Source organism: Oncorhynchus mykiss, chromosome 9 (genome assembly GCF_013265735.2).
Source record: "Oncorhynchus mykiss isolate Arlee chromosome 9, USDA_OmykA_1.1, whole genome shotgun sequence".
NCBI lineage: Eukaryota > Metazoa > Chordata > Actinopteri > Salmoniformes > Salmonidae > Oncorhynchus > Oncorhynchus mykiss.
In genome coordinates this window covers 58,654,920-58,682,553 of record NC_048573.1, presented here as the reverse complement: position 1 = coordinate 58,682,553, position 27,634 = coordinate 58,654,920, and the positions used below count along the sequence as shown (strand labels likewise).

At 40.7% G+C, this 27,634-nt stretch overlaps 3 protein-coding genes and 1 pseudogene across 5 annotated transcripts; 1 reads left to right on the top strand and 3 right to left on the bottom strand.

Annotated features, from left to right (window-relative positions):
- Positions 1-8,254: 8,254 nt before the first annotated feature.
- Positions 8,255-11,200, bottom strand: LOC110532491 (PRA1 family protein 2). Its single transcript, XM_021616448.2, has 3 exons — positions 10,920-11,200; positions 9,698-9,915; positions 8,255-9,530 (listed from the first exon to the last, which is right to left on the bottom strand). Exons 1-3 carry the CDS (start codon positions 11,123-11,125, stop codon positions 9,391-9,393), a joined length of 564 nt encoding a protein of 187 aa, XP_021472123.1. The 5' UTR covers positions 11,126-11,200; the 3' UTR covers positions 8,255-9,390.
- A 405-nt stretch (positions 11,201-11,605) lies between these two features.
- LOC110532492 (mitochondrial import inner membrane translocase subunit Tim17-B) lies at positions 11,606-14,464 on the bottom strand. 2 transcript variants are annotated; one of them, XM_021616450.2, is made up of 6 exons: positions 14,345-14,464; positions 13,163-13,262; positions 13,007-13,070; positions 12,769-12,897; positions 12,481-12,591; positions 11,606-12,361 (listed from the first exon to the last, which is right to left on the bottom strand). In XM_021616450.2, exons 1-6 carry the CDS (start codon positions 14,368-14,370, stop codon positions 12,288-12,290), a joined length of 504 nt encoding a protein of 167 aa, XP_021472125.2. In that variant the 5' UTR covers positions 14,371-14,464; the 3' UTR covers positions 11,606-12,287. The 2 variants fall into 2 exon arrangements, with proteins under 2 accessions (XP_021472125.2, XP_021472124.2); XM_021616449.2 differs by having other exon boundaries at positions 14,022-14,370.
- A 144-nt stretch (positions 14,465-14,608) lies between these two features.
- Positions 14,609-16,442, top strand: LOC110531218 (annotated as a pseudogene).
- Positions 16,443-16,622: 180 nt separating this feature from the next.
- LOC110532490 (G-patch domain and KOW motifs-containing protein) lies at positions 16,623-26,277 on the bottom strand. Of its 2 annotated transcripts, none has more exons than XM_021616447.2 (11): positions 26,038-26,277; positions 23,649-23,842; positions 23,384-23,523; positions 21,118-21,224; positions 19,103-19,304; positions 18,691-18,823; positions 17,953-18,106; positions 17,626-17,737; positions 17,427-17,496; positions 17,212-17,297; positions 16,623-17,045 (listed from the first exon to the last, which is right to left on the bottom strand). In XM_021616447.2, the coding sequence occupies exons 1-11, from the start codon at positions 26,238-26,240 to the stop codon at positions 16,917-16,919; spliced, it is 1,530 nt and encodes a 509-aa protein (XP_021472122.2). In that variant the 5' UTR covers positions 26,241-26,277; the 3' UTR covers positions 16,623-16,916. The 2 variants fall into 2 exon arrangements, with proteins under 2 accessions (XP_021472122.2, XP_036844404.1); XM_036988509.1 differs by lacking the exon at positions 26,038-26,277 and adding an exon at positions 25,385-25,422.
- Between the last annotated feature and the right edge of the window lie 1,357 nt (positions 26,278-27,634).

Below are 27,634 nucleotides of genomic sequence, written 5' to 3'. Positions count from 1 at the left end.
TGTCACCCAAATGTCTATCACTGCACTTTCAACCATTTAAAACCACAGCAAAGTTACAATGTGGCTACAATGTCGGATATTTTGTTTATTTATGCAACAGATTGTGTTATCACTGTGCTTCATCTAATAGCACAACCAAATGACCTGAATTGAGATTACATTAAAAAGTACAGAACCAGTCAAAAGTTTGGACACACCTACTCATTCAAGGGATTTTCTTTATTTTTACTATTTTCTACATGTTAGAATAATAGTGGAGACATCAAAAATATAAATAACCCACATGGAAGTAACAGTAACCAAAAAAAGTGTAAAACAAATCAAAATATATTTTATATTTGAGATTCTTCAAAGTAGCCACCCTTTGCCTTGATGACAGCTTTGCACACTGGCTATTCTCTCAACCAGCTTCATGAGGTAGTCACCTGGAATGCATTTCAATTAACAGGTGTGCCTTGTTAAAAGTACATTTGTACACGTTTGAGCCAAACAGTTGTGTTGTGACAAGGTAGGGGTGGTATACAGAAGATAGCCCTATTTGGTTAAAGACCAAGTCCCTATTATGGCAAGAACAGTTCAAATTTGTATATATTTTTTTTATTTTATTTCACATTTATTTAACCAGGTAGGCTAGTTGAGAACAAGTTCTCATTTACAACTGCGACCTGGCCAAGATAAAGCAAAGCAACACAAACAAAAACAGAGTTACACAAGGAATAAACAAACGTATAGTCAATAACACAATAGAAAAGTCTATATACAGTGTGTGCAAATGAAGTAAGATTAGGGAGGTAAGGCAATAAATAGGCCATAGTGGCGAAATAATTACAATTAAGCAATTAAACACTGGAGTGATAGATGTGCAGAAGATGAATGTGCAAGTAGAGATACTGGGGTGCAAAGGATAAAATTAAAAATATGGGGATGAGGTAGTTGGGTGGGCTATTTACAGATGGGCTATGTATAGGTGCAATGATCTGTAAGCTGCTCTGACAGCTGACACTTAAAGTTTGTGAGGGAGATATGAGTCTCCAGCTTCAGTGATTTTTGCAGTTTGTTCCAGTCATTGGCAACAGAGAACTGGAAGGAAAGGCGGCCAAAGGAAGAATTGGCTTTGGGGGTGACCAGTGAAATATACCTGCTGGGGCGCGTGCTATGGGTGGGTGCTAATATGGTGACCAGTGAACTGAGATAAGGTGGGGTTTTACCTAGCAAAGACTTATAGATGACCTGGAGCCAGTGGGTTTGGCAACAAATATGAAGCGAAGGCCAGCCAACGAGAGCATACAGGTCGCAGTGGTGGGTAGTATATGGGGCTTTGGTGACAAAACGGATGGCACTGTGATAGACTGCATCCAATTTGCTGAGTAGAGTATTGGGGGCTATTTTGTAAATGACATCACTGAGTCAAGGCGCGGTAGGATAGTCAGTTTCACGAGGGTATGTTTGGCAGCATGAGTGAAGGATGCGTTGTTGCGAAATACGTAAAGAGAAACGACAGTCCATCATTACTTTAAGACATGAAGGTCAGTCAATGTGGAACATTAAGAAATGTGAAAGTTTCTTCAAGTGCAGTCACAAAAACTATCAAGCGCTATGATGAAACTGTCTTTCATGAGGACAGCCACAGGAAAGGAAGACCCAAAGTTACCTCTGCTGCAGATGATAAGTTCATTAGAGTTAACTGCATCTCAGATTGCAGCCCAAATTCATTTTTCACAGAGTTCAAGTAACAGACACATCTCAACATCAACTGTTCAGAGGAGACTCTGCAAAGAAACCACTACTAAAGGACACCAATAAGAAGAGACTTGCTTGGGCCAAGAAACATGAGCAATGGACATTAGACCGGTGGAAATCTGTTCTTTGGTCTGATTAGTCCAAATGTTAGATTTTTGGTTCCAACCACTGTGTCTTTGTGAGACACAGAGTAGGTGAACGGATGATCTCTGCATGTGTGGTTCCCACCGTGAAGCATGGAGGAGGAGGTGTTATGGTGTGGGGGTGCTTTCCTGGTGACACTGTAAGTGATTTATTTAGAATTCAAGGCACACTTAACCAGCATGGCTACCACAGCATTCTGCAGCAATACACCATCCCATCTGGTTTGCACTTAGTGGGACTATCATTTGTTTTTCAACAGGACAAAGACCCAACACACCTCCAGGCTTTGTAAGGGCTATTTGACCAAGAAGGAGAGTGATGGAGTGCTGCGTCAGATGACCTGGCCTCCACAATCACCCGACCTCAGCCAAATTGAGATGGTTTGGGATTAGTTGAATCGCAGAGGGAAGGAAAAGCAGCCAACAAGTGCTCAGCATATGTGGGTGGCTACTTTGAAGAATCTAAAATATATTTGGATTTGTTTAACACTTTTTTGGTTACTACATGATTTCATATGTGTTATTTCATAGTTTTGATGTCTTCACTATTATTCTACAATGTAGAAAATAGTAAAAATAAATAAAAAAAACCTTGAATGAGTAGGTGTGTCCAAACGTTTGACTGGTAAATCTGCACAGATTATTACAGCAATTGTGAAGGTCTCCACAGAACTGTGGAGCTATGCATGCTATCTTGAACATGCACACTTTATATGATTACATAAGGACAAATGTATAGTTACAGTAACCTCAATCTGGCCATGGATGTGTTAATGATTTTATGGTTGAATGTTACAATTGTTTTTAAGCTAGCCTTAACTTCAAGCTATTTACTGTACTACAAAAGTAATGTATAAGACCTGTTGGAGACCTGAATCCAACATATATCATTTCTTAGCTTGTTGACAAGTTAATAGGCTGGTTATTGTATTTCAAAAGTGATATTGAATTGTGTTTGGTTGTCAACGCAACCAAATATCAACATTTGAATAAGATTTATCTTCTTCTTGGATAGTTCCATCCATGCCACTGACTTAGTCTGGATTTAATTCCAATTTGTCTCCAAATGTATAGTTGATGTTGGATTCACGTCTCCGTCTCAACCAACAATCTAAGTAAAAGAATAGGACTAAATCAAACTTTGAATGCACTTTAAATAAAGTTTGATTTAATTTAGTCCTATTCTTTAACTTTGATTGTTGGTTGAGATAGTAGTAGCAGGAGGTGGCCGGTAGCCTTGCAGTTAAGAGTGTTGGGCCAGTAACCGAAAGGTTACAACACACGTAACCTTAACCTTAATTGCTCTGGATAAGAGCATCTGAAATGAAGTGAATTGAACATATAAATGATTCATTTGTAGAAAAACTGGAATAAAAGCCAGACTACTGTAAATCAGTGGCGCAGATGGAACTATCCAAGCAGAAGAAACATCTCCTTCAAATGTTGATATTTAGTTGTGTTGACAACCAAACACAATTCAATATCATTACAATCAACCAGAGGTTGAAACCCTATGCCTATTGTATTGCCTATTTTTAGTTGAATTCTGGGTTGAATTCAAACAATTGCTGTTGATCGCTTTCCAAATGCTATATAAGTCTAAATAGCATAATTGATGATTGATTAAATATGGTTACATTTCATTTGCTCTGTTAAACCCACCCTTTGAAATAACTTTGATAGCAACAGTGAATCCTTTTCATTTTGAAGTGGAGACCTCTCAACAATCCTTCTCACAATAGCACATTAGTAATAGATTCACCAATATCAAAGCTAAGCAGGGCTGGGATTGGTTAAAACCCTGGATGGGACAACAAACGGTAGCTGTAGATCAGTGGTTCCCAAACTGTTTATAGTCCCGTACACCTTCAAACATTCAACCTCCAACTGCATACCCCCTCTAGCACCAGGGTCAGCGCACTCTCAAATGTTGTTTTTGCCATCATTGTAAGCCTGCCACACACACTATACGATACATTTATTAAACATAAGAATGAGTGTGAGTTTGTCACAACCCGGCTCATGGGAAGTGACAAAGAGCTTTTACAGGACCAAGGCACAAATAATAATAATAATCAATAATTTTGCTCTTTATTTAGCCATCTTACATATAAAACTTTATTTGTTCATTGAAAATGGTGAATAACTCACCACAGGTTAATGAGAATGGTGTGCTTGAAAGGATGCACATAACTCTGCAATGTTGGGTTGTATTGGAGAGTCTCAGTCTAAAATAATTTTCCACACACAGTCTGTATTTGGTTTTCATGCTAGTGAGGGCCGAGAATCCACTCTCACATAGGTACATGGTTGCAAAGGGCATCCGTGTCTTAACAGCATGACTTGCCAAGGCAGGATACTTTGAGTGCAGCCCAATCCAGAAATCTGGCAGTGGCTTCTGATTAAATTCAATTTTCACAGAACCGCTTGTTGCAATTTCAATGAGGCTCTCTTGTTCAGATATCAGTAAGGGGACTGGAGGCAGGGCATGAAAGGGATAACGAATCCAGTTGTTTGTGTCATCCGTTTTGGGAAAGTACCTGCGTAATTGGGCACCCAACTCACTCAGGCGCTTCACTATATCACATTTGACATTGTCCGTAAGCTTGAGTTCATTTGCACAAAAAAATGTAAAATCATACTGTGATGGAAAGACAGAGAAGAGCTCCAACTTCTTAATCATAGCCTCAATTTTGTCCCATTGAATATAGTTGCGGAGAGTCCCTGTAATCCTAGATTCAGATCATTCAGGCGAGAAAAAACATCATCCAGATAGGCCAGTCGTGTGAGAAACTCGTCATCATGCAAGCGGTCAGACAAGTGAAGATTATGGTCAGTAAATAAAACTTTAAGCTTGTCTCTAAATTTAAAAAAACGTGTCAATACTTTGCCCCTTGATAACCAGCGTACTTCTGTATGTTGTAAAAGCGTTACATGGTCGCTGCCCATATCATTGCATAGTGCAGAAAATACACGAGAGTTCAGGGGGCTTGCTTTAACAAAGTTAACCATTTTCACTGTAGTGTCCAAAACGTATTTCAAGCTGTCATTCCTTTGGCAGCAAGAGCCTCTCGGTGGATGCTGCAGTGTACCCAAGTGGCATTGGGAGTTACCACTCCATTGTCTCCCTGTCATGGGTTTTGCGCCATCAGTCCAGATACCAAAACATCTTGACCACCAAATTTCATTTGATGTCACAAAGCTGTCCTGTACTTTAAAAATATCCTCTCCTGTTGTCCTGGTTTCCAGTGGTTTGCAGAAGAGGTTGTCTTCCAAAATGGACTCCCCCATAAACATAATGGATATATACCAGGAGCTGTGCCAGGTCCCCCACGTCTGTTAACTCATCCAGCTGTAGCGCAATTCACTGGCTTGTATGTGAAGCAGTAATTGTTTCAAAACATCTCCTGCCATGTCACTTATCCATTGTGAAACAGTGTTGTTTGATGAAGGCATTGTCTGTATAGTTTTTTGGACCTTTTCCCCCAGCATTGTCCCAGCCATATCTGCTGCAGCAGGAAGAATTAAGTCCTCCACAATAGTATGGGGCTTGCCTGTCCTAGCCACTCAGTAGCTCACCACATAAGATGCTTCTAGCCCCTTCTTATTAATGGTATCTGTTGCATTTATACATGTCTTACTACTCGAAAGTCATCTTAATTCTCGCTCAAAAAACTCCTGTGGTTTATTTTTCAAATCGGCATGCTTTGTTTCTAAATGTCTGTGCAAGAGTGAAGGTTTCATTAAGTTGTGAGATAGTAACATTACTTTTGCACATATAACACACTGTGGCTGAGGAAAGGCACTACTCCCAATGTAAGTGAACCCCAAATCAATGTCGTTCTGTTCGGTGCTTTCCTGAGTAAGGGGGCAGTAGCTCTCCAGCTGCATCATATTCATAACTGTCAGTGTCCATGCTAGCTGGACTAACAACAAATGTAGAATTACTGATGCTAGCATTGGATGTGCTCGTGGTAGCAGAACAACTTGTGTCATCGACAGGTGCAGGTGTAGTACTGCTGGAAGTAGCAGTACTACCAGTAGAGCTGGTATGTGTCTCTATGGACGGAGGCCTTACTTTCTTTTTTTTTTAACCTTTTATCAATTTTCGAGCAAACGGAATGAACAGCAGCTACAGTTGGCTACATAAGGACCCCTAGTGGAATTCCCACGAGAGAGTAATGGTTAATGTGATTGGATGTTAATTATTTGACTATTTATTTGGCATACCCCTGACCGCATTGCACGTACCACTGGTGTAGATAAATTTCCAGTAAAAGGTGCTGCCCAGCCCATTAAGTTTGTCTGATAATGGATAAAACGTTGAAGATGTTACATTGTTTTAAAGGTAAAAATGTAACACATGTTATGCTGAGTTTGTCTATGTTGAAATTTGGTTACCACAATGACATAATCTTGTGGTTTAAATTTCACCCTCAAAACAACAGTTGATTACTTTTTTAAAATCCAATGTATTTTCCATATAGATTCCACGTCACAATATTTTGACAAATTATGTTGAAACAACGTTGATTCGACCAGTTTGTGCCCAGTGGGTTACTTTCCTTCAATTTGTAGCCTACATTTTGCATCATTCCATTACATCGTTAGTTTACATTTCTTTCCTCTGTCACGTCCGTACGTGTTGTTGATCCGGATGGTTGCTAGCAATAGTGGATAATGTTATGCTAACGCAGCGTAGTGGATAATATTACGCTAACACTACACAGCTGATTCAAATGATCAAAACTTGATGATTCGTTGATTATTTGAGTGCTAGGGTAAAAACCAAATGTGCACCCCTTGGGGTCCCGAGGACCAAGTTTGTGTAACCATGGGCTAACATATTACAAGTTGTGCATTAGTTTCGGACATGTAGCCTATTTGAATCATTACGGAATGCAGACAATACATAGCGGTTTAAACCTGGAGCACGGTTCATGACAACTGGACTGTTGTCATCACAGTTCTATGAGTAGTGAGGATTAGGGTACATTTATAGGACTATTGTTCAACCCATATTGTACACTTTTCTCACCTTCCAATATTTCATGGATAGAATAATTTAATATGTCAACTTTCAGGATTTTTTTTTGATCCACCTATATATTTAGTGCGTAAAGGCTCTCCAACCCTGTTTATGTACGATTCATAAATACTTCACTAACCCTAAATAAATGCCCTGAGTATTCTTTTAAATCTAATTGGTGCTGAAAATGAGACGTATATGCGTGTATTTAGATGCCTTTCTTTCATTGATCCCTATTCTGAACTTGTCTCTTGATACATTGTAGTGAGTCTGTCGAGAAAATTCGAAATAACGGTACACCATATTTAAAGGATTGCTTTAGATAAATGTACTGAATGAAAACTCCAGGAGAAAATCTATTGGCCAGCAAGTGTGAGGGTTTTCAGCGGTTGAATTAAACGTATTCAGTGTGCTAGGGAGCCACATGTGCCTGCAAAGGCTGTTACACACCTGCATACCAACTATGGAGAAGTACTTAAATCAAAACGCATAACAACTCAATAGATTTCCTAAGTCTGAAATGGGCCAACAATGCATAAAAGAAACAACCAAAATACATTTTGCATGGTCTACATCTTACCTTTTCCTGCCATGTCGCAGTTGAAAACTACAATATGCCTTCAGGGAAAGAGCCACCATCAAATAGTTGTGCAAGTTGCAGAGTTTGACTGACAACCAATTTCAAAATTGGCTGTGCACCTCGTATTGACTATTTACAAAACACACACTTAAGAGTTAGCAAGCCATTTCTGAATCGTGTCAGTGCGCCACATCGGTAATTGGGACATCCTTGCCCATTAATTTCGACAGCAAATTACTCATGAAATCTGATCTTCTTATTTATTTGATCCAATGCAGCATCTTTGTGACCATGTATGCCCAGATAAAAATGGAACAAGAATAGTAATAAACTCGTCCCCACACACTCTACAGGTTGCTATCTACCTGCTGTGGTCAGCCTTGAATCAGGATTAGAGTAATTGAGCCGTTTAAAAGGATGACCGTCCTGAAATCTTTAAGGGGAGGGCAGTGGGGACGTAGAGAAACGTCTGGTCAGTAGATAACCATTTCAGCACGATGGACAGCAACCGACCACTCAATAACAGGGAAGACGTGCAAGTGGTGTAGGAAGTGAAGTGTTGCAGTGGACCCTTGTGGGGGCATACTTTTATCGTAAATTGGTTCTGGTACACAATGTCTCTTACTTCCAAGTGCAGCAGCATTCTCTTTACATTCATTTCTATATAGTTGATCATTAATAACAGTTGCATGCTACAGAGAAAATGCGTGATTCTGTTTAGAAAAAGCTTTGTGTGCTTGAGCTTTTCCCAGCTGTGCTGAGAAAATGTTTTCAGTTATTGTGTGACCAGGCAGACAGGATGTATCTATTCTTCTACTTTGATCATCAAATCTAATAAGTTTTAATAGGCTGATTGAAAAATAAAATCATGACAAGATATTGCATTTGTATTAAATGAAGTGTAAATACATTTTGACAGCATTGGAGAAAAAAACCATAACCACAATATTATAAATCCATAGAAGGCACTGCTAAAAAGAAATACAACATTCTCAATGGAATAACATTTTACACAATGAAGACAAACTGACATTCATGTTCTTGGCAACACATAATGCTTGGACAGAGACATATACATAATCCTTTTTAAAATGATTGGAATCATAGCATCATAGAAGTATAATTAATTGTATTTCTATTAAAAGCATACAGTTGTTCCACAATTGTCCTTGAACTATCCCAACTCCATGAAACTTTCAACTGCATCAAATAGTAAAACCCAACAGCAGTAGAGAATAGACAATAACACAAAAAGTAGTGTGTTCAGGAGTTAGAGTAGTGGCTCATCAAACACCTTCAGGTTTCCATGTAAAAGAAAATTGTAACCATAACGCTGGCGTTTAAATTGCATTTTAAAAACCATCTTATTGTAGCACTCTCCACACTGCATGTCTGTTAGGACACATTTGCTTCTCAGCGCAGTATTTTAGCTCACATAATGTCAGCTTTCTGAGGATAAAATGCAAACTCTAATAAGGAGCTTGTCAAAGTGTGCAACATGACTTGTGGGGGAAAGAACCCACGACAGTTAGTGTGTGCTTTAAAAAGGCTGCAGAGTCCATAGAATTTGCAATCTGTAACACCACATTCGTGACATTTTGATATCATCATAATTTCACCACTGCTTTACTGTACTTCCCTCCACTCTTCTTCTACTTTTCCTCAGCCTCCCTCCCTCACCACCTCCCTCTGTCTCCCACTCTTAGTCTGAGAGGACTCGTTCCATTTACGTCTCTATCCTCTACCACTGTGAATACATATCAGGACAGGATATGTGAAGGAACTTAGCTCAACATATTGATAACATTTATCCAGTCCTTTCCGATCTGGGAATAGGGCTAGGTGCAAAAGATTGAAATAGAACCAGGCATCCCTCTACCCCTTCCTCTCCTCCCCCTCTAGGACCCAGCCTCCTGTTCCTGTCCTAGTGACTCCAGTAGGAGCCCCATGGGTGTTCTCTTCAGCCCAATGTTCTCCAGCTTGTTCTCCAACTTGTTCTTGAGGGTCCTCAGCCTAACAGAGGCGTGGATCAGTATCACTGTAAGAGATATATAGAGAGAGAACAGAGAGATCAGGGACATAACAAAGGGAGAGAGAGGCTGAGAGAGTGTTATGTTACAATATTGTTACCAGCCAAAGATTGATATATGTTTACATTGTGGCAACAATAGTGGGTGGGAGGTGAAAGAGAGAATAAATACTAACATAAGATGGGGAAGGCTATGCCGAAGAGGAAGACGGATACTCCTCCGAGCACTGTGATGAAGAGGAAGCTGGCCCCCAGGATGGCACCCAGGGCCAGGGATGGGTGGTTCCGGCGCAACTGTCTGATGGGGGCCTGGTTCTCTGCTGCCCACACAAACCCCATAAATATCAACGTCACCACTGTGGCCCCCAAGAAGAGGTGGAAGGGCCGCAAAAACCTGTCAGAGCAGGAAGGATATCAAATCGTATTGGTCACATACACATGGTTAACAGATGTTATTGCGAGTGTAGTGAAGTGCTTGTGCTTCAAGTTCTGACAGTGCAGTAATATCTAACAAGTAATCTAACAATTCCACAACAACTACCTAATACACATAAATCTAAGTAAAGGAATGGAATAAGAATATATACATATAAATATATGGATGAGCAATGACCGAGCGGCATAGGCAAGGTATGAGATGAGTAATGCAAGATATGTAAACATTATTTAAGTGACTAGTGACCCATTTATTAAAGTGGCCAAAGTTTTCAAGTCTGTATGTAGGCAGCAGCCTCTCTGTGTAGAGAAAAGGCTGATGTTAGTGGATTTCTCTATATAGGTCAACTAAATTGTGTGTCACATTGATAAGGCCATGAATCCAAATAAACGATTAATCAGTGCATTATCACAGCCAATGGCTTGTTAGCTAGCTTATACATGATTATGTTGATTATGGACCATGGACCCAGCACATCCATTTCCACAGAATTTGTGATGTTATACACAATAGTAGCTACTATAGAGCTTTCCAGCTTGTAGTCCTAAAAAACGGAAATTAGTTATCTCTTGTTGGTTCAGTCATCCCTATTGGGAAAGGGAATGGGGAAAGAATAGGGCTTTGGGATGAACGCCGAAAATAAGGTCTGGGGTTAACACAGGTTTAGATCTTATACGTTTTGTTCTATGAGATAATATCAATATGTTAACATGACCTTTATGAATTTATATACTTTTTGTATTACATAAATGCTTCAAAATTCACAAAAAGTGACGTTAGCCGATTAAGATTATCATAGAAAACGTATAAACCTGTGTTAACAACAAAACCCTACTAAAAAGCCATTAATTTCCCCATAGACTTTGTCCAAAGAACCATGGAGCTGCCTACAAAAAGACGCCATTACTATTTATTTCATTAGCTGTGGTTTCATGCAACAAACGACCACTTCAGAAACATACCCTACTATTCCCAGGAATGTCAAAAACGAGACGAAATAGTTGGACTGGTAATAGAGCAAGTTATTTATGATCCGATTGTTCCATCTCTCCAGATGAGGAATGTCTCGCACGGCGAACCGAGACGAATCCAAAACAAAATCATCCAAGGTTCGGATAGGAGGCGGCTGCACGTCCATTTTCACAATATTCAATCTAAAAAGGAACATCTCCCATTACTCGAAGCGGCGGTAGGAACGTGTTCGATTACGGACTTGTTCAAGAGAATCAACTGCTGCTTACTTGATCGCGTCAGAGGCTGATTAATGCACTCGAACGCGGCAATCAATATACGGTCATTGATCAGAAGGAATTCAGGAGCCACACAAGAATCAACAATTTAAATCATTTTTCCAGTCAATTACACTGTAAACATTTATTTTTCTGCATTATAAATACATTAAAACCAACAACTATTGTACAGCATTCTATACATTACAAAACATATCTTCATTGTGTCACAAAACCATCAAATTTTTCTCAACACAATAACACAGAGAGATGGAGTAAGAAAGTGCTTTGGTTCATCAAAGTGGATAGACCTTATAGTGCTTAGATAGCGGGAATGTCTAGTAATGCATGGCATAGTGGCAGGCATCCAATGAAGGTAGTGACATAAACAGCAGAACAAATGAGCTGTGACTGTATTTGGTCATGACATTCCATTCCAGCTATTTGAGTTTCACAAATGGAAACAAATCATTGGTGCGTTTGGGATGTGATTTAGACCCTTATAAGCCATACAATTATAAAAGAGGAGAGGAAATGAAATGATAGTGCAGTTCTCCTCCCTCAGTGCATTGCATTTTACAAGCAAGAGAAAATACATCCGTTTTGAACGACATTTCTGAACGACACTTCTGATAAGATTGAGGGAATTTCTAATCCTAAATCTTGGCATCCCATACTTGTATGCCTGTATTAATGCCTATACATTTTCAGCTACCCATTCTATTTCTGTAGCTGTGGTAATAAAGCACCAACATTCTTACAGTCACCATGAAATGACGGGTTTGGGCATAAATGTATCTGATAAAAGTGTGTATTATTCGGGACTAGTCAGAAGGAACACTGGTGTACCCGGTATACACAAACATATATTCATAAATAACTCAAATCAACTGTAATCTAGCCCTGAGGAATAACACTAAAGTGCATCTACATTCTTATTGCCATTGAGAGGATGGGGGCTTAGGTTAGATATTTCCATTCCCCTGAGGTTGCTGACAGCTGTGTGGTCAGGTGACAGAGCACCTCTCTCCTCTCTAGTCAGAGACTGTCACAGTATGCAGGGCTGTAGCTAGGCTCATTAGCTCCAGACCAAGTTGGGCTCTACTGGAACCCAGTCTGCTGTTGGCTGGCATCCTTCGGAGGAAGCTGGCTGGGGTCATACACAAAGGGACTTGCTGGATAGGAGAAAGAGACATAAAAAACTGATTTGTCATGTCTAATAGTTACTGCTGTGTGGTGGTTTTTCAGATGTTTTTCATTCTATAGATAGAGTCTTTCTCTAAACATTACTTACGGTTCTGAAACTGCTGTGCTGTGTATCTGGTCAGAAGGATCCCAAAGCCCTCGATCAGGGCCAGTAGGATGCCCCCCATCATAGCAGACCCCATCATAGCCAAGGGCCCACCTGAGAAGAGCACAAAGCCAAATGTCAAGCCCTTGAGGTAATCTGACTTTGTTGGGTCGGTGGGGCAAGATGGTCAGGCAGGGGGTGGGGATGTGCTCAGATTTGAGGGTCTAGAAAAAAATATGAAATATACCAAATTTAAATTATTGTCAAATAAATGTTTGCTTCAACACTCACTGCGTGCAGCCAGGACTGCCCCAGTCATCGCTCCACTAGTTATAGAGTTCCAGGGATCCTCTTTCCCTCGAATATGGACCAGACCACAGTCGATCGTTGAGAAAAGTCCACCCCACACAGCAAAGCTACCTACAGGAACATCACACAAACTGTTAGTGAGAAATAAACAAACAGTGATGATGGGGTTTGTACTTTGTGCTGTACGAGAGAGAACTCCTGTAGAGACAGTGACCCTTACCGCCGATCTGTGGAGCTCTTATTCTCACAGCATTGGCACTACCTTTTAGTCTGTGCTGAAAGCCCTGTGCAGAGATGGAAAAAAGGATTGAATCACTGTGCTGATATTGATCTTAAAATATATTTGATATGCTCAGAGAAAGTATTTTAAACTGACCACAGGAGCGTTCCGAAAGCCCTTGATTGACTGGAATACCCCTCCGCCAATTGTCCCCATGGTGAATGCACCACCACAATCATCTACTATTCTCCAGGGACTGAGAAGTGTGTGTAAAATACATGGGTAATTAAACCACAATACTGACAGATTCAATAGAAATCCTTTGTCTATCTATTCATAAATGTGTAGGCTTATTACTGATTTAAACTATATATACACACACACTACCATAATATTTAAATAGCTAATATTATTATTAGGATACTTATTAAAAACCATTAACAAACATTTTACAAAGACCATTTATAAAAAGGCTAGTTTAAAGAGCAACTGAATGCACCAATTCTGCCTGTGTTTTTGTGTTGCTCATTACGAAAAACGAGATTTGAGTCTTAGGGGTGTTGCTAATGTTTGTCTCCCATGAGATACCATAGGAACAAAGCTAGTATCACTTACTCAAAATAGTCTGAAGGAATCTAAGATAACTCAAGAAAATCTGTATTTACTTTTTAGTATTTTTTTTTATAAGGTTTTATTCACGCAATTTTACATCTACCTAAAGTGTTTGCTGCAGCATTTCTCAAGTAAAAACATGCACCGTGTTGTCTTAAGCAAACAAAGTCCGATCTACTGAGCTGCTGGGCAGGTCTGTGTGTTCTGCAATATGTATTGGATAAAGTGCAATCACCGCAGCTATATATATATCCAGTATTGGTGGGCTTTATAGAAAATAAATAAAATAACCCTAAAGTAAGTCCTGACAAACTCTTGTACGCAACATTTTATAAAACTCACCGTTGAAAGACACTGACTTCACGACCAAAATGTATAAGCCCAGGGTCGTTACAATACTTACACTTTGTCCATTTTTGGCACTGGAATAAACGTTTGACCATATGTCGTTTTCAACGAGAGAAGTTGGTTCTCGATTTCAATTCTCATTTAAAGCAAGGAGTTAAATAAAGGTTAAATAAAAAATAAAAAGGACAAGTAAGCACCAGATTTCTCTTAAGGTTACTGCTAGTAAATTCAACCATCATTTTTGTAATGACTCAGGCATGAAAGGCATAACCATATGGTGAAGCATACTCTTTAACCATGTATGTTGGCTAAAGAGAGATCGGACCAATATTGAAAACGGTTTACTTATTTCTCAGCCTAATCTGAAATGTACTTTACCAAGGTTCACGGGCATATTCCTCCATGTTTGTTGTTGCTGTTCGGGCTGGGTGACGACACACTTCTGAGATTAAGGAATTGGGTTGGTTCACGTACGTCAATTTCGCCAGTTTGAAGCGATGCTGCGTAGGTGGCTAGTTTGCAATTTTGCATTGTTTCTGGTAGACTGGCAGCCACAAAACTGGATAGAGCCATAGCTGCAAACATCAGGGGGCTGCGTTTCTATATTTCCCGACTTCAAAATAGAAATGCAGATACAGCAGGCATGTTAGCACGTGAACCTCCCCACAAATAATGACATAATCATAGTGCCTTTGTGCTGTTTCTATTATCACGGAGGGGGCTAGCTAGCTAGATTTCACTCCACATCTGAAATTAAGTAGCCAATTACAATTCTGGCTGCAGGTAACTATAAACCGGGCTTTTAGTTGTATTTACATTTGATTACATTAACGTTTCCCTTAAATTACGGCTAATTTGGATAGTCTAGAAACGTTAGTTTGTGGCCACAATACTGATGCTTAGACGCGAGTGAGCTAACGTTAGCTACACGTACTTTTTAAAAAAATCTAGAAACTAATATATTTGGGCAATGACTATGTGAGTGAGGCTAGTTATAAGCATTCATTTTCTCTTAGGATGCCTCTGTCCCCGACGTTACTGGCTCGCCTAGCCAAAAGAGGGATTCTTAAGTACTCAGATGAAGGTATGGCAACAAACTGTTCCAAACAATCAAATGTATACTCACTGAAAACGTTAACTAGCTATCTGTCATTTACCAGCACTACTTGTCTATAGATGTGGAGATCATTGCTGAGGACTACGACGATAACAATGTAGATTGAGGCCACTGCCCGTGAGAATTTACCACCCAACTGGTACAAAGTAATTGACCCTATTTGGTAAGCACTCTTTCAGATTCTCTACTAAATCTGTAAATTGTACAAAACCCATTGGGTATGGCTACTGGACAGCAGCTATGATGGAGTGATTTATTTTTTCTCGTAGACTAAGATTCCATGTATATTGTATCCTCAGTGGTCTGCCATACTGCTGGAATGTGGAATCTGACCTGGTTGCCTGGCTGTCCCCAACCGAATCCACATCTATGATAACCAAAGCTGCCAAGATGTTGAGGGGTAAGAAGAGTCCTAGCATGACCACCCAGTAGGAGACCGTTATGTATTCACACTCAATATTTAGGATGGATTTGATTGACATTCATTAACCCCAATATTCTGTTTTTCTGTCTTACAGCAGAAGTTGGAGAGGACAGAGAGAGGGAGCGAGAACCAGAAATGGAAAGAAGGAATAATGGGAGGGAGAGACAGACAGATGCAGAGAAGACACTGCCCCTTATAGCAAGAACAAGCGAGGAGGTAAAGATTCATAACCTTCCTCCAGAGGGACATTGTGTTTCTTGCTCAAAACAAATATTGCAAGCATAAACAAACATAATGAATTGTATACACTTGCTAACAGATCTCTAAACTCTTTCAGGGAGGAAGGATGAGATGGACCCCAGCTCCTATTCCGATGCTCCCAAGTAAGGCCACTGACCCAACCAGTGGTCATTAATCACCACTCTTTTCCCCCTGCTGTGTATGTATCTAAGATTTATTTTCCTTCCCATAGGGGCAATTGGTCCACTGGCTTGCCCAAGCGCAATGAGGCGAAGACTGGGGCAGACACCACGGCATCAGGGCCTTTGTTCCAGCAGCGTCCGTACCCCAGCCCTGGAGCTGTACTCAGGGCCAACGCTGCCAATAATAAGCCCCCCAGTGATTGACGACAACTGACCACAGGGCTTCAAACTCGGAGGGAAACAAACACAGAACTGTGGGCTCCTTTTCTGCTACGTTTGGATGAAGTCTCAAGTTCACATTCTATTCTCAATCCATACACAGCATGGAATGTGAGACTCCTGACGAAGCTTATCTGGTGAGACAAAAACAAGTTGTCATGTGCTTCAGTACATGTATAAATATTACTTGGATTTATTTTTGTATTGCTCGAATGTTACCTGCAGGCTACCTTTTTGTTTTCAATGATCATCAGATGAGTGGCATTTCTAAATAAATTACTAAGTTTAATTTTTTTTTTAACTTGAACTGGCTTTTTTCCTTTGGAGAGAGGCTGTGTGCAATGCTATTGCAGGAAACATAAAAATGGCATAATTCGGAATATTGTAGTATGGCCAACATGATTTTACCATTAGTGTTATTGCCACATTTCTTGAGTAGGGACAAAGCACAATAAAATGGTTTTTGCTTTTGACATGATTTTATTAAAAAAGGTACAATATGACAAGTTACCCAGTGTACATACAGAGAAGCTTGCATTTTATGACAAAGTGTAAAATATAGACATTACATATCCACTAAGAGGACGTTGGGGCATGTTGACATCAGTGTTGTAGTGGAGGGTAAACACAGTTTACACACTTGTGCATGAGCGTTCACCCACCTAACATGGGGAAATGCATTGAAAGTACAGTGAATGTTACTTCACACACTTTTTTAATTTTTTTTTACCACTGCATCACTGGTTGAGCTGGTAAGACCAGAGGGGGTCAGTGATCTCCCCCTCCTACATAATGGCAGATGGAGTCATAGTCCAGGGTGAAGACTTTCTCCTCATATCTGTCCAGCTGCACCATGGCTCTGCTTCGGTCTCTGTCTCTCTGGAGGATACGGCCCACCTGAAACACCACGTAATTGACAACGGACCCTTTCAAATATGTACTTAAACATTCCCAATTTTGTAGCCCTTCAATCCAATCAGTAATGAAAGCTATGAAACAGAAGTCCGCATGGATATTTTACAGGCAAAATGATTACGATGAGCCAGCCAACTCATCCACTCACCTGCCCTCTGTGTTCACCGAGTACAACCATGATGTCGTCCGAGTCACTCTTTGGCACAATGGTCTCTAGCATTGTCTGTTTAACATCTACGTTAAAGACAAGGGCATCAGAGTAAAAAAGAATAATAGATGAGTAGAGGGAATACCATTTAAAAGCATATGGGTTGGAGTGAGTAGAATGTAATTTAGCAGTAAACCAAAGACTCACGAACTCACCATCTAAGAATCTGCCTTCCTCAGTACGACACACACAGATGTTTGGCGTCAAGACATCCTCTATTCGCATCTACAAGAAACAAACATTGGATATTAATTAAACTGATTCTAATGATCAACAACAGAACTGTTGTGGGCTGTAAAGTGTCAATAGGCAATGAGTTGCAATGATGTGTACTAGTGCCCCTTGTGTTAGTACCTTTGAATTGTAGTATCTTCCCCCTTTGAAAGCTTTATCTACAAAGCGAACTTTCAGGTCTCTCTGGAGCCAGGGGGATGAAGCAGGGGGTAGTTTCGCCATAGGCTTCTCTCTGAGGAGAGTAGGAAAAGGTGATATGTGAAGATCATTGCGATTTCCGCATATTGCACCTTTAACAAATGAAATGGGTTGAGTAAATAAAATATTTGTATTTCTATGAACGAGTACTATATTCCAAAATAAACTAATCCAAGTCATATACGTTATCCTCTTGTATTTCTTATAAATATTACACTTCCAACATCAAATATTTTCAGGATTCTCCACCTGTCCTGACTTGAATCCCGATGTTTCCTTTTTCTTTGGTCCTTCCCTCCATCTTTCTTCCTCTCATCTTCATTATTTCTTTTTTTCTCCTTCTCTTCCCGTCTCTGCCGTTCCTTCTCTTTCTCCTTTTCTTTGTGGGCCCTGCTTAGGCGACCTGTTTTGAAGAAAATATAGTATTACAGGGGACTCCATTAAACAGTTGCATAAGCATTATCAAGTAGTCTCATCTGCATCATCGATAATAATAGTGCTGATACACATTTACCTGTTCAGCAATAACAAATAAGCCACAGAAGAGCAGTAAAATTAGCCTGTGCATAAACACATCAGCACCAGTATTATTTGACTGGCATTCCTGATGTGTGAAACTCCCTCCACTTTTGGAACAGGTCTGTCTGATTACTGATAATATAAGCAGTAACAGCATGGCTGTTTTTGGTTTAAATGGATATGGCCAGATTGCTCCTTTTCACACAGCGGCTCAAATGTCAGTTAGTTAGAGAGAGCTCAGCTCATCACTCAACAGACATTTTTTGCCCTTCTTGTCTGGAACCTTCCATCTTATGTAGAGAGGGGGTATCTCACAATATTGCAAAGACAATAATATTGGAAATAATGGAAAGAAAATGTCCATGACTGCCTGTTTGCCCAATTTGTCCAGTATTTTACTGAGAACAGGTTCAATGTCATTTCATAGAGCATTCACAAAACGAAAATGATGTCAGCAGACAGACTTACTGAGGTCTTTGCAGTTTTTGTCATATTCTGTGCGGTCAACCAGTTTCAGTGCATATTGACTGATTGTCACTGTCTTGCTACCAATTGCGAGCTTGACCATTACTCGTGCATTGTCCGGATCAATCCCTTCGATCTGTAACAATAATGGTACGGTAATGGCAGGGGTGTGAGAAGGAGGGCGAGACAAAACAGTCAATCCCTGTGAAAATGCACAAGTAGAGGAGCAATAACATTTTTAGCAAAGTTAAGCTAATTGTCTTGCTCTTTTTAAATAAGTCATCAAACTAGAACAACAACTATGACACAGAATATTGCATACTAGACAGTGATATACCACAATGTCATGGTCTCAGGAGATTGCAGTTGCTTTCTGTGATTTCAGACACTCCAGACACAAAGTCAGATATCTCACCTTCCCGTAAAGGTCCTTGTGTGCTCCAGACTCAACCAGCACATGGCCTCCAGGTCCCAGGACGAGGGTCTCCTCCTTCCGCTCATCGCCTGGCTTGGGGGGCCTCCGGGGCCCACTGGGCTCCAGGTCTCTTATGGAGGAGCGATCAGCTCCCAGACCAAGACCCTTAGGCCTCAGCTGGTGCTCTATAGGCTTCACATCTCTACAGAAAGAAAAATAATACTGATGCAATAAGCATGGACACTATTGACATTATAAATAAAGCAGACAGAGAAACCTGGTTCTAAAAAGGCATTAACAACTATTTATAATAACAAATAAATAAACACACACACACAGTCAAAAGTTTAGACAATTACTCATTCCAGGGTTTCTCTTTATTTTGACTATTTTCTACATTGTAGAATAATAGTGAAGACAGCCAAACTATGAAATAACACAAATGGAATCATATAGTAACCAAAAAAAGTGTTAAACAAATCAAAATATATTGTACATTTGAGAATCTTCAAAGTAGCCACCCTTTGCCTTGATGACAGCATTGCACTCTTGGCATTCTCTCAACCAGCTTAATGAGGTAGTCACCTGGAATGCATTTCAATTAACAGGTGTGCCTTGTTAAAAGTTAATTTGTGGAATTTCTTTCCTTCTTAATGCATTTGAGCCAAGGTAGAGGTGGTATACAGAAGATAGGGCTATTTGTTAAAAGACAAAGCCCATATGGCAAAAACAGCTCAAATTAGCACAGCGAAACGACAGTCCATCATTACTTTAAGACATGAAGGTCATTCAATCCGGAAAATGTCAATAACTTTGAAAGTTTCTTCAAGTGCAGTCGCAAAAATGATCAAGCGCTATGATGAAACTGGCTCTCATGAGGACCGCCACAGGAAAGGAAGACCAAGAGTTACCTCCGCTGCAAAGGATAAGTTCATTAGAGTTAACTGCACCTCAGATTGCAGCCCAAATAAATACTTCAGAGTTCAAGTAACAGACACATCTCAACATCAACTGTTCAGGGAGACTGCGTAAATCAGGCCTTCTGCAAAGAAACCACTACTAAAGGACACCAATAAGAAGAAGAGACTTGCTTGGGCCAAGAATCACGAGCAATGGACATTAGACCGGTGGAAATCTGTCCTTTGGTTAGAGGAGTCAAAATGTTAGATTTTTGGTTCCAACCGCTGTGTCTTTTTGAGACGCAGAGTAGGTGAACGGATGATCTCTGCATGTGTGGTTCCCACCGTGAAGCCTGGAGGAGTTGGTGTGATGGTGCTTTGCTGGTGACACTGTCTGTCTGTGATTTATTTACAATTCAAGGCACACTCAACCAGCATGGCCACCACAGCATTCTGCAGTGATACGCCATCCCATCTGGTTTGCCCTTAGTGAGACTATCATGTGTTTTTCAACAGAACACAGAACACACCTCCAGGAAGGGTAAGGGCTATTTGATCAAGAAGGAGAGTGATGGTGCTGCATCAGATGACCTGGCCTCCACAATCACACGATCTCAACCCAATTCAGATGGTTTGGGATGAGTTGGACAGCAGAGTGAAGGAAAAGCAGCCAACAAGTGCTCAGCATATGTGGGAACTCCTTCAAGACTGTTGGAAAAGCATTCCAGGTGAAGCTGGTTGAGAGGATACCAAGAGTGTGCAAAGCTGTCATCAAGGCAAAGGGTGGCTACTTTGAAGAATCTCAAATATAAATTGTATTTGGATTTGTTTAACACTTTTTTGGTTACTACATGATTCCATTTGTGTTATTTCATAGTCGTGATGTCTTCACTATTATTCTACAATGTATAAAATGGTCAAAATAAAGAAAAACCCTGGAATGAGTAGGTGTCCAAACTTTTGACTGGTACTGTATATATTTTTTTATTGTTAACTCCACATTGTTAGAAAAGGACCTATAAGTAAGCATTTCCCTGATAGTCTACACCAGTTGTTTACGAAGCACGAGACAAATATAATTTTATTTGAAGACTGACCATGAGAGAGAATACTCACTGTTTGAAGGTCCGTCCAATTCCCTCTCCTGCCTTCCAGCCCATCCCCTTCAGCATGGCTAACCCGTACGCCTCCACAGGAACACTGTCATAGTCTGCCTCTGTGGACTGAACATACAGCAACTGATCAGAAACACATCAGTCTTGATTCAAGGTCGACCGATTATGATTTTTCAACGCCCAATACCGATTATTGGAGGACCAAAAAAGTCGATACCGATTAATCGGCTGATTATTTATTTATTTGTAATAATGACAATTACAACAATACTGAATGAACACCTATTTTAACTTAATATAATACATCAATAAAATCAATTTAGCCTCAAGTAAATAATGAAACATGTTCAATTTGGTTTAAATAATGCAAAAACAAAGTTTTGGAGAAGAAAGTAAAAGTGCAATATGTGCTATGTAAGAAAGCTAACGTTTCAGTTCCTTCATGAGAACATATGAAAGCTGGTGGTTCCTTTTAACATGAGTCTTCAATATTCCCAGGTAAGAAGTTTTAGGTTGTAGTTATTATAGGAATTATAGGACTATTTCCCTCTATACCATTTGTATTTAATTAACCTTTGACTATTAGATGTTCTTATAGGCACTTTAGTATTGCCAGTGTAACAGTATAGCTTCCGTCCCTCTCCTCGCTCCTCCCTGGGCTCGAACCAGCAACACAACGACAACAGCCACCATCGAAGCAGCGTTACCCATGCAGAGCAAGGGGAACAACTACTAGAAGGCTCCGAGCGAGTGACGTTTGAAACGCTATTAGCGCGCGCTAACTAGCTAGCCATTTCACTTCGGTTACACCAGCCTCATCTCGGGAGTTGATAGGCTTGAAGTCATAAACAGCGCAATGCTTGACGCACAACGAAGAGCTGCTGGCAAAATGCAAAGAAAGTGCTGTTTGAATGAATGTTTACCGGCCTGCTTCTGCCTACCACCGCTCAGTCAGATACTTAGATACTTGTATGCTCAGTCAGATTATATGCAACGCAGGACACGCTAGATAACATCTAGTAATATAATCAACCATGTGTAGTTAACTAGTGATTATTATTGATTGTTTTTTATAAGATAAGTTTAATGCTAGCTAGCAGCTTACCTTGGCTTACTGCATTCGTGTAACAGGCAGTCTCCTTGTGGAGTGCAACGAGCAAGAGGCATGTCGTTATTGCATTGGACTAGTTAACTGTAATGTTGCAAGATTGGATCCCCCAAGCTGACAAGGTGAAAATCTGTCGTTCTGCCCCTGAACAAGACAGTTAACCCACCGTTCCTAGGCCGTAATTGAAAATAAGAATGTGTTCTTAACTGACTTGCCTAGTTAAATAAAAGGTATAAAAAAAAATATATATATATATTTTTTTGTAAATATATATATAAAATAAAAAATAAACATTGGCACCCAAAAATACCGATTTCCGATTGTTATGAAAACTTGAAATCGGCCCTAATTAATCGGCCATTCAGATTAATCGGTCGACCTCTAGTCTTGATGCATTCCCAGAAAGGAAGAACATTTTAAATCACTCTTTACACACCCACTGGTACAGTCTAAGGCTCTGTACATCTGATTGTCATTTGTGTCAGCCTGCCAGACAGTGCTTCCATAGACTGATCAATTCTTGTGTACATCTGGACTCCATACACAATAAAAGTTGATGCCAATGTTGTTCTTATACAATCCTTTGGCTCAAGCCTCACAGACCCAACATGGGATCACTCGAATGGGGGGAGAAGCATGTAAGTGACCCAGAGGTGGAATGAGCCAACCCCTTCCGCATTTCTACAGTCAAGACAGATGTAAGACGACAGTGATGAGAGGGCGGTGGGAGGGGTGATGAGGAAGAGATGCACAAAGGAAGATGACTGATCTGAAGTGTGTAAATATCCTGCGGTCAGCACTTTCACACAGTCGATGGCTTCAGTCCCAGTTAAACTGGTCAGTCCACATCCCGCTGTCATCGTACACACTCTGTTGACCTGACTTACACACTCTCTTGGTAATCCACCTCGCTCTTATTCACTCACCCTTATCATAACTTTCCATCTCTGTTTATGAATCAACTTTTCTCTCACGAACTGAACCAATTTTCAAAATCCCTCTGAAAATGTTGCCTTCCTTAATTCGATTTCAAACATAACATTCGCTGTGAAAACACATTGAAGTTACTTTACAGCCCAATGAGAAAAGACCCAAGACCCAGACAACAAGAATCAGGCAGTCACAGACAAGGTTTCTCTGACCTTTAACCCATACTTACAGACTCTGGTCGCAGGTCCAACTTGATGTGGTCTCCATCCTCAAACCCCTGTGGAGCCTGGTTCTGCATCAGCAGGGGGATGGTGAGGTTGGGGTCTGCCTGGTCCCCATTTTTCCACTGGTCAAGCAGCCTCTGGGATTCTGAAAGATAGATGTAATGTTGAAAGAGTGCTAACAGACTATATACCCTGTGGATTCACAACATTAGGATCATTTCTCAGAGGCTTTTCTCACTGAAGTAGTAACTGAAGCTGACAAACACAAACCTTCAATAATTTCTTTGACAGCCTGTGATTCCACTGAGTCCTGCTCCTGAGAGGGGGGTTGTGTTTTGGCTTTAACCCTTCCTCCATCACCTTGCCCCTGGACCAGGCCAGCTTTGTTTTCCTGCCTGCTGCACCAGCGGTTCCTTTGGATGAGTGGAATGATCAGCTCCTTCGGCTTCTCCACAGGCTTGGTACTATGACAGACAAAACAGACAGAGGTAGAAAGCATTTACTAACTAGACAGCAATTAGCTATACAAGGGCTATGTCCCAATTATCTCTCCTTTCCCCCAGTGTGTGCCCTTGTTCACTCTCCTTCACTGATCCAGATTTGTGGGAAGTAGGGAACGATTGTACAGACTTTATGAGAAAGGAGATATTATTAGGACGCACTCCCAGTCTCTCACGGACAGGCGTCACATCGAGAAGCTGGCCGGCGCTCACATGGGAAAAGTGGGCTATGAGATTACTAGCTAGTATGCAAGGCTAACAGCCAGCAGACCACACCAGGCGAGGGGGGGGGGGGGGGGGGGGAGGTGAGGTAAGGAGCGGGTACTGAGGGGCCTTCATATTGGGAGGAATGACGGATGACGAGATGAGGCAGAAAGAAGGGCGCTAGGTACAAACCTAAGTCCATGCAACACAAACCAAGTACTTTGTCCTGCTTTGCTATCCAGAGCAGAGCGCCGCTGAAAGGAGTGATAGCTGGGGTGGGGTTGATTGCTAAGGTGGATCGACTGAAGTTGAGGATCCCCGGTGTCTGATGCACGCCGTTTGTGCAATGCAGACCAGGTGGTGAGCGCGAGACTGAGGAGACCGTGTCCTGAGTTTTGATGCATTGTGTTCACTGGATAAAGCCATGCTAAGGTACTGTATATAAATGATCCCGTGAGAACATTTGTTTCCAAACCCACTATGGTGTTTCAAGTTTATGGTCATGTTGCAGCAATATGTACAGTACCAGTCAAAAGTTACGACAAACCTACTCAGTCTTTATTTGTACTATTTTCTACATTGTAGAATAATAGTGAAGACATCAAAACTATGAAATAACGTACAAAAGTTTGGGTTGACTTAGAAATGTCCTTGTTTTTGAAAGAAAAGCGAATGTTTGGTCCATTAAAATAACATCAAATTGATCAGAAATACAGTGTAGACAATGTTAATGTTGTAAATGACTATTGTAGCTGGAAACAGCAGATTTTTATGGAATATCTACATAGGCGTACAGGGGCCCAATATCAGCAACCATCACTCCTGTGTTCCAATGGCACGTTGTGTTAGCTAATCCAAGTTCATCATTTTAAAAGGCTAATTGATCATTAGAAAACCCGTTTGCAATTATGTTAGCACAGCTGAAAACTGCCTTTCTGATTAAAGAAGCAATAAAACTGGCCTTCTTTAGACTAGTTGAGTTCCTGGAGCGTCAGCATTTGTGGGTTCGATTACAGGCTCAAAATGGCCAGAAACAAAGACCTTTCTTCTGAAACTCGTCAGTCTATTTTTGTTCTGAGAAATGAAGGCTATTCCATGTGAGAAATTGCCAAGAAACTTAAGATCTTATACAACACTGTGTACTCCTCCCTTCACAGAACAGCACAAACTGTCTCTAACCAGAATAGAAAGAGGAGCGGGAGGTCCTGGTGCACAACTGAGCAAGAGGACAGGTATATTAGTGTCTAGTTTGAGAAACAGATGCCTCACAAGTCCTCAACTGGCAACATCATTAAAGAGTACCTGCAAAACACCCGTTTCAGCATCAACAGTGAAGAGGCGACTCCGGGATGCTGGCCTTCTAGGCAGAGTTGCAAAGAAAAAAACAATAAGAAGAAAATATTAAGGGGGGGGACGACACAAACTGGACAGCGGACCTCTGCCTAGAAGGCCAGCATACCGGAATCGCCTCTTTACTGTTGACATTGAGACTGGTGTTTTGCAGGTACTATTTAATGAGGCTGGCAGTTGGGACTCCCAATCACGGCCAGGTGTGATACAGCATGGATTCGAACCAGGGACTGAGATGCAGTGCCTTAGACCGCTGCGCCACACGGTAGCCCAAATGGGGGGGATAGTGGTATATATTTAAGGTTAGACGGAGGTGCAACTTATCCACCCCCATTTCCCATTTTTGTGAACAAAATGTTCAATTCACTTTCCGAACTGTCAAAGGCAGCAATACGCAAAAAAGCGTCTAGTCTGCCGGAAAACCACACGGAGAAGATCGCACCAGGTTCAAACAAGTGTCTAATACATAGCTAACAAACTAATACATGAAGGGGCAGTAACATGTTTATTCAACACAGACTAGTAAAGTTATTAGCTAACTAGGCAACAATACGTACCTAATGGAACTGTATTTAGACACCAACGTTAGAAGATAGATTTCTTACCTTAGCAATTCTTTCCCATCGACTCCTGTTAAATAATCTCGCTCATCTGCATCTATATCTTCATCCCGACTAGATTTAAATTTACTTAAAGTTTTGCTAAAACCAAAAGATACAGCCCCTGCTTTTCTATCTCCTTGCTGTTGAACACTAGATGTTGAAGTATCAACATTACTGCTGTATTGTTCATGTTGCGACGACGCCATGTTTGCAATGTACGAGAGGAGACAAGAAGAGAGCTTTGGGCAATATAGTTTTATATGCACCGACAGCGACTTGATGGATCAGTGAAGACACTACATTTCCCAAAATGCAATCGGCTAATGCCTTCGTTATAGGGAATATTATTATAGGCGGGTTTATTGCACATGCCAACAGTTTTTGTTGTTGTTGGCTGTAGTCTATTTTTCCTTTCATATATGTTGTATTTTATATTATAATAAACTTGAACGATTTTATGTCCAACCTGAGTTAATCCAATGAAAGTTATGTGTATGGTCCGTTACTTCAACAACAGCGTACTGTGTACTCATGTCAAAGTAGCCTAATGCTGAAAGCATCAGACAAAATAAATAAAGTGTATAATACTGTACACCACTTTCTCTAGGGGCGGTTCTTTGCCCCCGTTTTCCTCCCCTCCATGCCCCACATCCCTTGGTGCTCATTTGCTTCATCACGGTTTATTTCTCAGCTTTTTGTGACCGAGAACATTATGCCAAACATAGCATGCAGTTTTGACTTGTTCAATTGCCTCGAGCCATGGGTATCGCCCTCTGTCATCTGCAATTCCGTAACACCTCTGTCCAGATATAACCAATTTCGTCGCCGTGTCTTTTCTTTACATTAATGGTCTCAACTACAGTGTAAAAATCGTTTGAAAGTCTATAACCACACTGATATATCAAAAGCTAAGGAATATGCCTAAAAGAAAGAAGGATATTATGAAGGTGAGCGTCAGTGCCTGGACCGGGTTCGTGTGTTAGCTTATCGATGTTGTATCCCTTAACAAATAAGTCATATCTCACTGTACACCTACGTCAATTCAACGTCTATTTCACGTTGGTTCAATGTAAATTTCATAGGAATTACGTGGAACCAACATTGATTCAACCAGTGTGTGCCCAATGGGATAGCCCCATAATAAATTAAAACACCTATGCCATGTAACCATTATCACAATTAACAACAGCCCGGTGTATAGCCTACCAGCTCAGGCTCTCAATTTAGAGTAAACCTGTCAGATGTTTTGCCTGACAGTTTTTTTTTCGTCTGTCAGATCATCGCGGGTCTCGTGCTCAGCTGTAGAGCATCCTCGTTGTTCATGACACACAAGTCTCCACTACAGTGTCCAAATACTCTGTCTGGCGTGCACATTGGTCTGAGTGTCTGCAGAAACTGTCGATAACAGCTGTCAATAAACGCGCGTTAGTCCGATTTCAAATAGCTTGTATTGAATTAATTTAGAATAGAAAACTATTTGGCATTTATTTTGTAATATTCAATTCAGTGACCGTTGGGGTCAAGTGTCGTTTTGGTCGGGTCAATGTATATAGACGCGTTTAAACGGCTCCTCTTTGAACGGCTAAATTGCTTGAAAAGG